The 15,397-nt window shown below is 34.7% G+C and overlaps 1 protein-coding gene across 1 annotated transcript; it reads left to right on the top strand.

The window, feature by feature from the left end:
• Positions 1 to 2,068: 2,068 nt before the first annotated feature.
• Positions 2,069 to 14,554, top strand: LOC120348034 (prostaglandin G/H synthase 2-like). The gene is made up of 13 exons (XM_039418143.2): positions 2,069 to 2,185; positions 3,852 to 3,914; positions 5,513 to 5,629; positions 5,714 to 5,857; positions 7,454 to 7,597; positions 7,991 to 8,169; positions 8,703 to 8,944; positions 9,340 to 9,431; positions 9,911 to 10,085; positions 11,798 to 11,909; positions 13,237 to 13,384; positions 13,634 to 13,783; positions 13,972 to 14,554. Exons 1-13 carry the CDS (start codon positions 2,167 to 2,169, stop codon positions 14,334 to 14,336), a joined length of 1,950 nt encoding a protein of 649 aa, XP_039274077.2. The 5' UTR covers positions 2,069 to 2,166; the 3' UTR covers positions 14,337 to 14,554.
• Positions 14,555 to 15,397: the final 843 nt, after the last annotated feature.

Here is a 15,397-nt window from a genome sequence, read left to right as displayed (position 1 = left end):
CTTAGCGCGTATTAATTTGAATTTATACTACAGTATGGGAAGGCGTGCACTTGTGATATTCACTGTCCGAGTCCAATTCGCCTTGGTTGGCTTTTATATTGGATGCATTGCTGTTTTATTCTTTATATTTAATCTTAATCTTATTTTGGTGGGTGTGCAGAACGTGTTATATTGATGAAATATATATTTTTAAACATAAAAAATAATGTAATCGAAACTGATTAGATATTTTGGGGATTGGACATTGTAGATACTGAGAATTACATTCGTTTGTGGAATGTTTAGTTTTCAGGACTGGTGCATATAGTAAAGTTGCAAAATTGCGTATGTCCCCAAGTCATAGACACATTTCTGCCTGAGTCACAGTGCGCCATTATGACGTCACTTAACTGCGTCATACAAATTGACTTAAATCCGGCTACCATCAAAAAATTGAACCATGGCAAATTATTGACTCTCAATGGCATAACAATATCATTAGGAAGTTTTTTACGTTTTTCACAAAACTGCTAAAAATGACTTACGCAATTCGGTTATTAGCGTGACGAATTATATTGAAATTGGCTATTGCTTACAGCTCCTTGTCATTGACTCACGGACATATATCATTGCGTTATCATCAATGATCAATTTGTTTACTATACTTTGGTTTAGAGGAAACACGAATATCAACTAAACCGTATCCTGCAAAACATACCCTTTCCTATAAATTCACGAACAGCTATAGATATACGGTTTATAGTAGTCCCTCGAAATTATTTCGTTCATCAAGAGTCATAGGCTATTTCAAAAAGTTTGAAGACTTTTTTATTCACTGAGCATATTGCAAAAACAGCTTTCCAGTGTATAAACTGATTTTTAGAAAATAATAGAATAGTATATTTAATTTTGCGTCGATGTTCAGTCGCCATACGCCATTCAGGTATGCGTTTCAGATTTATTAACAGATAATTAATTATTATTTTACGAGAAAGCGAATAGAAAAAAAAATCCAACATCCAACAGAGTTATAAACTACGAGACAAGACTGAAAAAAATTCAACACAAATTATCTACAATTTTAAACGGTAAAATGCAGTTTTTCTAAGCCATTATTTTAAAAATTCTAATGGCTATATGAGGTTTTGGATTGAATACCAAGATTCCATTATTCACAATCTTGCGTGAATATTTTATCGTTTTGCGAATTTCATAAAAATGTTGTGAAAACGGATGTCAATGCCGTTTTACCGAAAAGCTTTTCAACAAACTCGGCCTATATTATTAAGGTTTATTACAAATCTGTTTTCCATCAAATCTGGTCAGAAATGTTAACAACATAATTGAATCTTTGTACCCATAACGGGGTTATTTCTGAAATGAAAAAAAAAAATTGTGAATCACGCGTTGTTCGTTTGCTTCAAAGAATTGGAAGCTGAAGAGGTTTGAAAGAAAGGGTACGATAGACGTAGATGCGAGATTGACGGGCTAGTGAATACTTGGTTACGCGTTTCCATTTGCAACACATGGTTTGAGTTTGTCATCATGAATATAAATAGTGCTGGCCTTCTATGGCGACGCATTTCAGGCCAAAAGAATTATAAATTGAAGAACAGATTTAGAAAGTTAAGGAGGAACTTCCGATTTTTTTAAGTGCTTTCATCAAATTGTTTTCACGACACACCCAAATATTTTGTTCGGGCTGTGTTCTCATGTTCAGACGTTTCTATTTTGCGTACGAATACGATATCCTTCCCAAGGTGTTTTTTATAAAAAATTAGGCCTGCCATATAATTATGTTACCGGTTACAAACTTACGCATTGTCTGCGTAAGGATCACGTATTACGTATGCGTACGTAAAAACGTTACGCCCCAACTACCATGAATTGTACAAAAATGTAGTTCAGAACTGAGCCTTAGTTTTTCTATGATTCACGCATCCTACTGTAATTTTAATGCGAATGAACCCACGCATGAAGTCTTTAAAGTGGTGAAGGGGTAGTGAGAATTCTCTAAATTTTGAAACTTTCGCCGAATCGTCACCTGTTTGGGCTACTTATAAACTAACGCATCTCATTAAATTCATAGACTATTGAGATACTACATAGCTACTAGTTTGGGGGTTTCTTCTTCAGAAAAAGATAATCAAACGATTTTGACAAGGATCGACTTTGCTGCACGATAATATGGCTATCACGAAAGCAGGTATGGTTTATCAGTTTTATAAACATTGTATTGCAAGTCGTATTTTATTTGAAAAGTTGTTCAACCTAAATTAGCGTTTTATGGTTTACTGAGTGAAATACTATCGCAGTTTAGAAACGACATGACAACATCTACATTTCATAGGATATAAGTAGACGTTATAATATCATTGTATGAATATGTAATTTTCTTCTTCAAAGTACTTAGTGCAGTCGCGCGTTTGCTATTAATTATCGCTTTCAATTGTCATAATTACTTTAAATTTGAAGACAAGTACTTATAAAAAGGGAAATCGTTTGACATTCTAGTCGGCAGGTCAGTCAAATAGGTCGGAAAGACGATTAATTCGCCAGAAAATGTCAAATATTCCCAATATGTTAATCAGTAATATATAAACCATATATAAGCTCCGACGGCATGTCTTTATTGTTCATACCCAAAACATGTTCAAGTCAAATAATTCCTACTTTTTGATCCCATGATTCATAATCGGCTTCCAGTATATTTGGATCGATTACCTATTACAATACACGTGACATTTCTTCGTTATACATTTTCAATAAACTTATAATTGGCTCAGTATAGGTAGCCAGCGGCTATCGCCATGGAATAGTGCTAAACGACTGTTGCTTCTCATAAAATAAACTATGCCCGAAAATGGCTAATTAAGATAAGTTCCAAAATATGTCGTTCGATTTCTGCAGTTTGTACGCGAAATTTCATGATTTCTGATTCTAACCTTATCCACTGCCAATAATTTCATGCTCAAATGTTGTAAAATAATAAAGGGTATATGAGTTTTTGTTTTTAAATACAGGGTGTTGGAAGAGTGTGACACATTGCCGGAAATTAATATTCGTAAATCAATCTTCAGTTACGACTAATGATTTCCGATTTGACGACAAAATGTGTCGCGTTAGTGACATTCGCAAATCAATTTGTTAATATGAGGTTGTATCAATATGCATCTCCTAACTTGACGAACTTCGCAATCTTCGCGAGTCCTATTTAGGCGATTCGATACAATGATATGGATCTAATACATCCAAAGTGCTAAATATCAAACAAATAAAACAGTTTACGAACTATGTTGAAATCCATGCAAAATGTTATCGTCATATGAGGCTTTATGAACACATGATTCTGTATTTCCCGTAACATATACGATGAATCATGAAATTTGGGATAGCAGTCGAGAAATAATTATTAAAAGTTTAAAAAGTATACATAAAAAGGGCAATTTACGTTTGCGGACAATGACGAAAGTGCCGGCTTTGTGGTTGCTACATAGAAGAGTGACAAAACGATCATCTCGCCGCTTGTACAAGACTTAAGTGGTCATGGTTAAAGGGATTGTGGGGCTTTTGGTGTCTTCCTCTGTTAAACATTCCTAATTTTGTAACTTTTCAACTATTATCATGTCAAAAGTGGTGAGCGGTGAAGAACGTGATACGACATTTTGTTTAGTGTTGCGGCGGCCCAGCATGGGGTGACCAGAAAATATATTCCAAAATATCAGAGAGCTCGTATAAGATTCCCAGATATTAGCTATTGACCGTTTGTAAATAAATAACTTTTAACTTTTGATGATAGTCTGAAGACACAATTTTTACTTTTGGACATCTAGATGAACTGTCCTATTTAAATTTTATATTTTATTTTTCAGTATTTTTCATGCTCATATTGGAAATAGTTGCAATACGTAGCTGTAAATCAAACAAAATTCAATGTGAGTATATCATGTTTGTTTTCAACATTTCAGTACGATTTTTGAATGATTATGCAATTTATTGTGCTTTTCGTGGGATGAACCGATTCCCTATTTTGAAACTGAATAACACAAAAGCAAATATGTCACATTATTTAATTATTCTTTGATTTCTTGGTGACTACATGTAGATTATCCTGAAATTTTGTTGTGATTCCGCAGCGAAATATCAAGCTAACTGAAAACTGGGTTTCTATGACTGACAATATTCAATGACACTTATCCGCTCATGGTCTAATAATTATCAGTCAGTAGTCATTTAAGTCGGAATATGCCTTTCGTGTGAAATACATTCTCGGTGATAGATGTTTTTGCTGTACTCTGATTAAATATAAAAAACGGAATGCAATTGAAAAATATTTTAACTATGATTGAATAAACATTCTCAATTGCGGCATTGTGACGTGAGCCCCCGTTTTGGCGCCAGTGAAGGTCATCATTTTAACATGGCTGAAAAGCTTTACAACAGCCAAATTATATTTTATATATGTAGTTTGTTTAAATTGAGGTTCCAAGCTTCCAACCAAAATTAAGTCGTGCGAATAGAAGGGTTGGTGGCGACCATTGGCGTTGTTATAGCTATTCGTATATACGATTAACGTGAGACTTGACTTAATACAAGTCAACACTGTCACGAAAAGAGCAATAGGTGAAGGAGAATTGTACCAAGGGAAAGTCATTAAAATGAAGTTATATTGACAAGCGACAATTGGGTAAAAATATTTGACTTGTGATGGCCTTCCCATTAACCTAACCTGTGGCTTCTCCGCACGGTTGGAAATTTGGACATTAACGTGAAATATGTCAGTAGTCGATTTGGCTTTTAAATTGTGCCGCGTAAACAACGGCGACACCCATATGAAACTTCTTTTCTCATTCTTTCTTTTTGTCGGTGCATAACTGTGTACATATTTATTTTTTTTTATCATATTTTGAATTTCGTGGGTTTATATGGAAAAAAAAATCTTTTTTGAGTTTTGCTTTACCTGGCTATGTTTTTTAATTTAATCATCATTATTTCTTACCCATTTTGTTACGGTATTTTAGTCTAATTTACGGTGTTTAATTCAGTCTCAACTTCAATTAAAACAGTCCCGTGTAGAAAATATTCAACAATCAACATGTTCCATTTTGAAGAAAACATTTCGACGTTTAACGATCTAATTAGCGTATGATTATAACAAAAAGAATTAGGTTTTGCATGGTGGTGATTTATAGCAAAGCAATCACAAATAGCACAAATTTATAACGCGTGATATTTTTTGAATAGACCAAGTTTTTGAAAACGAAATTAATTAAACAATATTTTGAGTCTCTGTACGTAAAAGGGGAATATTCTTTTAATTTTTTTTACTATTTTCTTGTTGTTGTCCATTATTGTCAAACTTTTTAAAACCTTGAAATGTTTGAAAAATCTTTTTTTAAATATTTTATTCATTTAAATTTCTCCAGACTTTGTGGAATACTATTTATACAGTAACAAAACTGCCTAAATATGTACATTTTTATCATTTGATAGTTTCAATTCTCAGGCTAATAATTAATGAAACTTTTAACAGATAACCCATGTTGTTCGTTCCCCTGCCAAAATAACGGAATATGTTACACAAAGGGATTTGATGATTATATTTGCGAATGCACAAGAACAGGATATTATGGAAGGCATTGTGAAACTGGTACGTTTTGATTTCTACCTGGCCATACTTTTTTTATTTAACCATCAGTATCTCTTACCTACTTTGTTCTTTACATTTTACTAGCGGAATTTTCAACCAGAATCAAAAAGTTTTTCAAACCATCAAGAGATACTTTACAACATTTGGTCACAAACTACAAGTATTTATGGTATATTGTGAATAAAACGGACTGGCTTAAGAAAGCAGTGATGAGACTTGTTTTGAAAGGTAATTTCAAACTTAATTATTCATTAACTTAACATCATTTTCACCATGATTTATGTTGTTTTCCCATTAACTTACACTGAAATTTAAACACGTTTGACTAAAATTATTGAGCTTCAATCGGAAGCATATGCATTACCTAATGGAAATGCTAAAGCAGGAGGAGCTTGGGTTTCCGATATATGAAATCCGGTTGTGCATTTAATTTAATTTTGAAAACCCGTTCATATCAATCCTGACTAACAGTTAGACATTCGATTACCATCACAACCACGAGTGTGTGGTATACCACATTCTATTTACCTCTCCATGTTGGGCAATTTGGATATTAAAACCTCTGCCTGACCAGATCGCTTTATATTTATCACCAGAGTACACATGTTTCTCAGGATTCTCTACCATTCCGGGTGGGCGTATAGTTCGTCTTCTATTTAAATTTTGATTTGTCTTTCGGTTCTGGTTAGCGTTCCTTGTGGATATGATTTGGGCATAAGTTTGTAAGGAATCAGGACCCAATTAGGAATTTTTGACTTACAAATATGGCGGGTAACGACTTTGCGGGGAATATAAGAAGAAATAAATATATATCTATTATATTCATCACAAGTTAAAGTATATAATTCAAATAAAATAACTATTTTTTGGCCGATCGATCGTTTTTATTCATTCAAATCTTCCTGAATTTTATGAAGCGTTTCCCTTGTTTGTTTTGCGCGAACAAGAAGGAACCGCAGCATTTCGCTGTGAGGCGGACGGCCGACTAAAGGATTCGCATATCTAAAATATATTGCTATGTTATAGGGAATATCCAAAAACAATTAATTTTATCTACGTGCGTGTACGTTAGTTTTAGCTATACCAATAAAATGTTTTTTGTAAAAAATTCCGAATATAAATTTCAGAATAAAAATATTCGATTCAAATGTATTTATAATAAACAATTATGTCTTCTTTACCATTGAGTTAACTTGCAAAATGCCATTTCGAGTGATAAATCCATAGCATCAGCTGCTATGCAAATTGTAATTTCACATATATAGGAAAAATAGAACAATTCGCTGATTCTTTCAGCACTAAAAATCGTAGTAAAACTTGATAAGAATCGATGGATTCAATATAAAACTATATATACAGCCAAAGCGTAAAATATTTTGCCAAGCGTGAAATTGTTGCGGTATATTTTAGTCTGATTTGCGGTGTTTAATTCAATCTCAGCTTCAACGAAAACAATCCCGTGTAGAAAACATTCAGCAATAAACTTGTTCGAAGAAAACATTTCGCCATTTAACGATAAGAATCAGCAGGCTGGTTGGTGATTTCTAGCCAAGCAACCACAAATAGCACAAATTTATAACGCGTGATATTTTGTAGAAATGGTATAGAAACCAAATAAATCAGTAATCAATGATCGAATTAAACACTGTAAATACTGTTCATAAAATGTTACTTTTTACATCGAATTTACATGCCCCAGGGCCGGTTGGGCAAATTTTTTCGGCCACTGATCCAAAAACCTTACTCAGCCGTGATTTAGACCGTGTCATTCTGTTTATTATTTATAATTAGTTTCTAACTTTGTGTTCTCTTGCTATATTTCAGTGCGTATGTCCATTGTTGATGAACCAACGGCCTACATCGGTTGGGATGATTATACAACATGGGATACATACACCAACAAATCGGTTTATGCACGAACACTGCATCCTGTTCCAAAAAACTGCCCGACTCCAATGGGTGTAAAGGGTAAGTTCAGTTCAACGTCGTTCAGTCATCTGGGATGTACGAAATTGGACTGTCTCCAATCGAACCGATAGATTATCCATCCAAGTCAGACTGCTCCCAAGGTTGAATTGTAAATTCTATATTAAAAGACATCGTCTAACTCTAAAACATAATGGTTACCAACGTATCTGTTATACTCGTTAATAGGTACAGCTTTGTTATCGATGGGACGAGAATCATTTGAAAAATTGAAATGGTTAAATGGCCTTACCGAGCTTTCGGGTAGCCGAGCTTTCTGTAAAGTATGAATCATATCTGTATCATGTACCTGTACCATCACTACTGTGCCATGATATAAATTTCATATCAATGCTAAACAATACAGCAAGTTTGCATAACATTTTTATTTTGCAGGGAAAAAAGAACTTCCAAACCCAGAACTCCTTGCAAAGAAGTTTTTATTGCGACGAAAATTCCTTCCGTGTCCAAGAAATACAAATGTATTATTTCCGTTCTTTGCTCAACATTTCAATCACCAATATTTCAAAACGGATTTTAGTAAAGGAATCCCTTTTCAGTGGGGAAGTCATTACGTAAGTTTATCTTAATTATACGTTTTGGACGTCGCTAAAATGTAAACAACCAACCAAATGCTACCAGATTGAAAGACGTCTCAATACCAATGAGTTTATGCATTTGACAATTACTATTACAAAGCTTTCAAAGATACAAAATTTGTTTTTGACGATACTGATCTAAATGGAATTTATGTTGCTCAGTCATGATAGATCCTATAAAACAAGGCAAATAGTTCCAAAACGTATAGCAAGGCTACGACATATGAACAAATTATGAGTAAATGGGTTCGTGCAATCGCTGGCGCTGAAAATATCGAAACCTTTGGAGGCTCAAGCAATAATACTTAATGCAACATTTACCGATAGAACTTAGGCCTGTATCACATACACATTTTGTTATCTGATTAATCGGTAAATCATACTAAGTCCTAATTAAAGCCTTGTGGCTTATTATTTATAGTCACCGTGCGTTGTTATAAAATACATAGCTTTCTTCTGCTTTATCACGTCTACCTAACAAGCGTATGACATTTTTTTTAATAATTTAGGTCGATATATCCCACATTTATGGTGATACCGATCAGCGGCAACATGCATTGCGATCCCACCAAGATGGTAAAATGAAAGTCTCTATCTTCAACGGAGAAGCGTTTCCGCCCCGACTTGAAGATACTGAAGGTTTAAGAATGGCTGGATCGCAGTTTATTAAAAAAGAACATCGTTTGGCATTTGGTCATAAAGGGTTCGCAGCGATGCCAACTTTCCTACTGTATTCAACACTGTGGATAAGGTGAGTTTGAGTGATTTTGTTTATCTCGATATTTGACGTGGTTAGGCAGCGGCTAGCGTTGCCAGGTTTCGCAAAATAGTGAAATATTATAAATATTATAAACTCAGCTTCGCTCAAGTCAATTTAGTGGTGGGAATCTACTCGACTCCGTTGATGAAAGTAAGCTGACCCGCGTTAAAATTTGTACAGTGACTCAAGTTGTTTGTTTATCAGTACCATCAGGAAACAGCGTTTTGTATCACTGTGACACGCGAAAGTATTATGACTCGACTCAATTTGATGATTCGGAAAACCATATCTTGGTGGCAACCCCAACATAGAAAATCAATCGGGTATATTCGGCTAAGTTATCTATTATTAAAATGTTATTTTTCGTTTGTTATTATGTTATTCAGAGAGCATAATCGAGTGTGTGACATACTCAAAGTTGAACACCCAGAGTGGGACGATGAAAGACTCTTTCAAACAACAAGACTAATCATTACAGGTATACCCAAGTCTAATAATTACCGCTAGTTTTTAATGGCTGTTTTATAAGACATTAAATGTTATGAATTTACACAGCAAGTAGCATGACGTACTCCTGCACTCATACGACAAAATTATCCTCCAATCACACAAAGGCTCTCACAGTGCTCTATGATCACTGTTAAATTAGTTTGTGAAAATATTTTTTGTGGGAATTTTGATTGAATCGTCACGGAACTGTTTTATCTGGTAATCAATCACTTTTAATGCCAATGTTTCACGAATATTCATTATTCCAATTTCTAAATATATACTCAAGTGAAGTCGACATCAAAATAGCTGGATATTAATACTTGAGACTCCACGTGACTTAGTTCGGGATTGCTGGTCACTGATGTATTTAAGATAATACTATTTATCATTTTTAACGTTATAAACATCTTACACAAAATGTAAAGTAAAATGTTTATTTCATGCTTTACATTTTTTGATTACCAGGAGAAACAATAAAAATTATTATTGAAGACTACGTTCAACACTTGAGTGGATTCCATTTTCAACTATTGTATGATCCAGATATTTTAATGAACGAAGGAATGTCTCATCATAATCAAATCCACATTGAATTCCATAGTTTATACCACTGGCATGCACTGATGCCAGATAATGTTGTGTAAGTGAGATGTATTTTAACTGGAATTGGAATTTTTTCTGAATGTCATTCCAAAATGTTCCTCATTGTATACATTGACATAATTTTACATAAAAGGTTTAGTAGCTTCGTGCTACACGTATAGGTGTCAATATTAACATCACAGCAATAGCCGTTTTTATTGAAATTTTGAGAAACGCATATGCGCGGTGTTGTGCAACTAGAGATGTACCGATGTATCGGGTATCGGTATCGGCAATATCGGCCATTTTTTCGGTATCGGCCATGTATCGGTATCGGTTAGATTAAGGCCGATATTTCCGATATATTTACCTTTTTGATATGGTCCAGAATGTTTTAAAAGATAAGTTGGAATACCACTTTTTAATTTATTTTTTGTCTGGAGAGATCGTAAGCTATGAGCCATACATGTCCCTACCCCCGCGAGAGAATAGGATTCACGTATTTTTAGCTATTTTCGCTGTCAAATTTTTATATTGACATTTTTAATATTACATAGTAATTATGAAGATATATATCAACACGGCACATAACAAAAAGCAATTAGGCGCCCAGTTTTAAATCATACAGTGGAATTGGGGTCCTTATTAACGGCACATGGACTTTTGACACGGGTATAAATTCTGACTGTTTGTCGTCAAGTACGAATGTCATTTAGTCCGACGAAATCGATAAACTAAATTCCGACACAATTATCCATCTACGCAGATATTAATTTTGTTTAACTACACAATTTCTTTATAGATATATTGACATGACCGCCTAGCCCCAGAGGGCCTAGAGTCCTAGACTGTCTCAAAATATATGATGGCAATTGCATAATAATATAAAATAGTAAAGTAAAAAAACATCCTCGACGGTTATATGTAGGCCTTCTTTTGGTCGGTGCTGATTGATATTCTTTCATGTTGGCTTTGACTTATTGCGTCGACGATTACGATTAGCCACGAAATAAAATATTTGAAAAATGCTTTTAATTTGAACGTAGGACGGCGGCTCTAGAATGTGTGGGTGATATTCGATATTCTTTTAAACACGAATAACGATATTCGAAGGTCGCGATATTAACATTAAATTCAAATTGGACATCCCGGCTTATGAGTTTTCTAATTGAACACCGAGATTACTAGCGTTACTGTACAGTGTATCTTAATCAGTTAAAGCAAACACCAAACATTAATTTCATATTATGTGATATATCTTTATTTCGATCTGAAATAATGTGTACTATGAACAACGCTCAAAGACCATTGTTTTAACCCGTCTGCCCTACACAGCACACCTAATTAAGTAATATTTACATAGTATCGGTATCGGAATATCGGTAATATCGGTCTTTCTGTAGTATCGGCATATCGGTATCGGCTTTTTTAGCTGGTATCGGATCGGTATCGGTATCGGCGACAAAAGTGGTATCAGTACATCTCTAGTTGTGCATAGATAATGGTATAATAGTGTCAAGACACTAAAAATAATCCGTATCTGACATATTACTACAGTATGAGACTCTCCGAATCAGGTTTATTAATTATGTGTGGAAAGTTACTTTTTCGGACTGTAGTGTTTTCACTCGACGTTCCTAACAATAATAGCAAGAGCTATATGTTCAGATGCGCCACAGTCAGTGAATCTTGTCAAGTGCTCCGTTTTAGATTAAGATCCTGGTAAATTAAGTAAGCTATTGTTGATAGTTACAATTGTTTTTTATGCAGTTTGGAAGACAAAACCTACAAAATCAAAGAACTACTGTTCAATCCGGGACCAATAATTGACGCTGGTTTACAGAGGACATTTCAAGATTTGAACACTCAATTTGCTGGACAGGTAAATGAAAATATTTTGCCCTAATGTCGCCTGTAGCAGACTAGTAGCTTTGTTCAAAATGTTAGGAAATTGATTATTGCTTGGAACACAGATCCTTAATTTTTTCTCATCATTCTAATTTATCCCAATTTCCCATTATAATTTTCGCAATGTCCTTTGGCGCGCTATTGCCTAAAAAGGATTGTCAACGAATAAAATATTTTTATCCATGAACAAATATGCCGAAAAATTATATATAACGAACATCTTTAAACGTATCCTATAATTTATAGAGCAGGAACGAGCAATGATTTATTGCAATGAGCCAAAACAAAAAAATATGGCGACTCTAAGAGCCGGACCATCGAACGCCTCATTATTTCTTAGCAGCTAAAAGTTGAGCTAGCACAACTTTGATCTTACTCGCGGATTGTGTCTTACACAGCGTCAGTTTTAGAATGAACTGCTCACAGCAGCATAAACGATACCGAAATGGAGATTTCTTTTTATATGTATCATTTGAGTGGTGTAATACCCATATATATATTTTTAGCTTGTGTAAAAAATATGCAAATCTGTGATAGGCTCCTTTGTGATCAACAATTACCTATAATGTTTTTCTACTTTGAAATTTAACGAGAGATCGTCCATTCGGCGAGTCACTGTAAAATGAGAAAGATACATCAATATTTCATCTGCTGAGACACTTTTCGATGAACGCAAAGTATTTTATTGTCCACAATAGTATCGCTTGCTTTGACAAATTACGCTAACCACATTTTGATTGCATTGAACAAAGGAGTATATATTCTAGAGTCTAGACTCCACGGAGTATTGAACTACCGCCATTCATTGTGACCATTCCTTGTTTTTTGGTAGACATTTTAATTTTCTCCCAACACAGGACAATTACAACATAATACCAACCAATACAGACAAGTTTTGTGTTATTGAACCCTTATCCGACGAATTTTCACTGCAGTGTGACGTTATCGCGCAACACAACGTTGAAAACACCGATGGTGCCGTAACAATTAAAACACGCCTGAGATACCAGACCTCTTACGGGTCATGTAAATAGGTTCCGCGTGCCGGATCGTGGCGTATGCCGCACCCCTGTTTTGTAGAATGTAGAGAATGTACTTGTTTCTTTGGTGCAATCCGCTAGAGGGAATCCTGCTACCGATCAAACCCGATTTTCACTGAGTTTATTTATTTTTATATATTTCTGAATATTGCTCATTTCTCAGGAAAAACATAAATCTTCTCCAATTAGACCAACTGAAAAACCAAATTAGAATAGATCTAAATTTGTCATTATTTAACGTTTCAAAATTGTTTTATTTAGGTGGCAGGAGGAAAAAATCAGGGGTCAGGAACGTTAGCGGTTGCAGTACAGGCTATAAAAGATGGACGAAGTATGCGACTACAATCCTTCAATAATTATAGGAAAAAAATTGGATTGAAGCCGTACACAACATTCGAAGATTTTACAGGCAAGAACATCAAGTGGTATTAAATAGTTAAGAAATAAACAATCCATCTCTAAAATTGTATTTATCACTAATAATTCTTATTTTCCGAATATGTGTTAATTTGTTTTGTCCACATACATGTCTCACAAGAATAGACACGAACGTGATAAAGCCATGCCTAGTTTAGGCATCGCTTGTATTAATTATTCATTCTCTGATCGAGAAACATAGACGCATGGTTGATTGTTAACAAATTCAATTCTTGCACAGGCGAAAAAGAAATGGCAGCGGAATTAAAAGAACTCTATGGTGATATTGATGCATTGGAATTATATCTCGGCCTAATGACGGAGAAAAGAAGAAAAAAGCAACTTTTTGGCGAAACATTGACAGAAATGGGATCACCGTATTCTCTTAAAGGTAAGTGCTTGAAATTTGATAAAAATAAGTTGTTGCGTGAAAGCAAGTTTAACTTAATCCAACCTTTCTAACTGTATGCAAACTTCTTGTCTATTCGGTCACCGATGCCATCCTCGGTGTCGTTTTTTGTTCTCGACTAGCATACATAAATAATGCCTATATGATATTTTGAACTTGGTATATTTCAGGTCTTTACGGTAGTCCACTTGGATCTCCAGGATGGTGGAAACCGGTGACGTTCGGGGGTGATGTAGGATTCAATATAGTTAAAACAGCAAGTCTACAGAAACTCATTTGCGATAATGTTGAGGGCTGTCCGACAGTAGCGTTTAGAGTCCCTAGTAACCACAGTTACGAAGAGTCAGACATGGCGGCGGTACCAGACGACAATACTTCAGACACAATGATGGCTCTGGCAAGAGGAAAAGAACCTCCAAATAATTCCCAAAAAAGTTCGAACATTAACAAGTGTGATAATCTCAAAAATGGCAATTGTGATTCATCTAAATCAAAAATGTATTCAGCTTCCCAGAACAAAAACTTGGAGTTGTAACTCAAGAAAATTTATCACATATATATATTGTTATTTTCCATAAATTTTTTTTTAAGTACTGTGCATAGGTTTTCATATACATTTGCATATCTACAGCTTACTAAATGCACACGCCTCACGCTTGTAAGAATGTAAACTAAAGTTCTTATTATATTTTGTATTATTCAGTTTAATTAACATTTTATTTAGACTACATACAAATACAAGATAATGCCGTATATTATCGTGTAATATTGACATTGCAGCAAAAGCGATTCAGCTGTTCCTGCTACTATAACTGCTGGAAAAACTCGCTGTGTTATTAAGTCAAACGATGTTCAAATATATGGGGATACAAATGTCGTGAATCGGTATCAGTGAGGTCTTAGCTGAGCACCGAATTTACTGAACAAGATCGACAGTGTTCTAATACGTCGTAAAATGTGTTCTTATGAATTGAACAAAAACAAAAAAATATAGGGCTCTGTGGATTCCCCGTGAATTTGAAATTGCTCGGCACTATAGTTACGGCGAAAAGCTGTAAAGCGGCGGGAAAATTGAGGACAAGCCAAAAATAAAACAATATGTTATCAATATGATACAATGCAACGAGACAAAATTGACCTTCCAAATTTTAAACGGCTAGCCTGGTTTCATAACCAACCATTTAGTACTCGGTCTTTTATTGCTGCTACTAAACATAATTGATCATTATTTCTTTATTGAGCATTATTCTGCCCATTGAGTGACTCACAACGAACATGGCCATAGTCAACAACCATAGAATGGGAAACTGAGGAAATCGAATGTTGTTTTGGTATTGAGTTGAAGTGATGTTAAAACCTCCACGGCTTGGGCAATTGACTAAAAGTTCCGGTTTGGTTTGATCGTGGTTCGTTTTCAACTTCTTAATAATATCTTAATTAGACGCCACTGTGGCCTAAAACTACAGAAAGAAGAAAATTATAGCCTCTTTATAATAACCAAAAGTTAATTGAAACTGGAAATATGACGCAATTTATCTTGGCCCATGCTTTAAAATGGATTTTCAAACGCTGTGTGCACATACAGTCGAATTATAA

This window comes from Styela clava, chromosome 11 (assembly GCF_964204865.1).
Source record: "Styela clava chromosome 11, kaStyClav1.hap1.2, whole genome shotgun sequence".
Lineage (NCBI taxonomy): Eukaryota > Metazoa > Chordata > Ascidiacea > Stolidobranchia > Styelidae > Styela > Styela clava.
The sequence above is the reverse complement of the archived record's forward strand: the minus strand, read 5'-3'. Positions and strand labels throughout refer to the sequence as shown.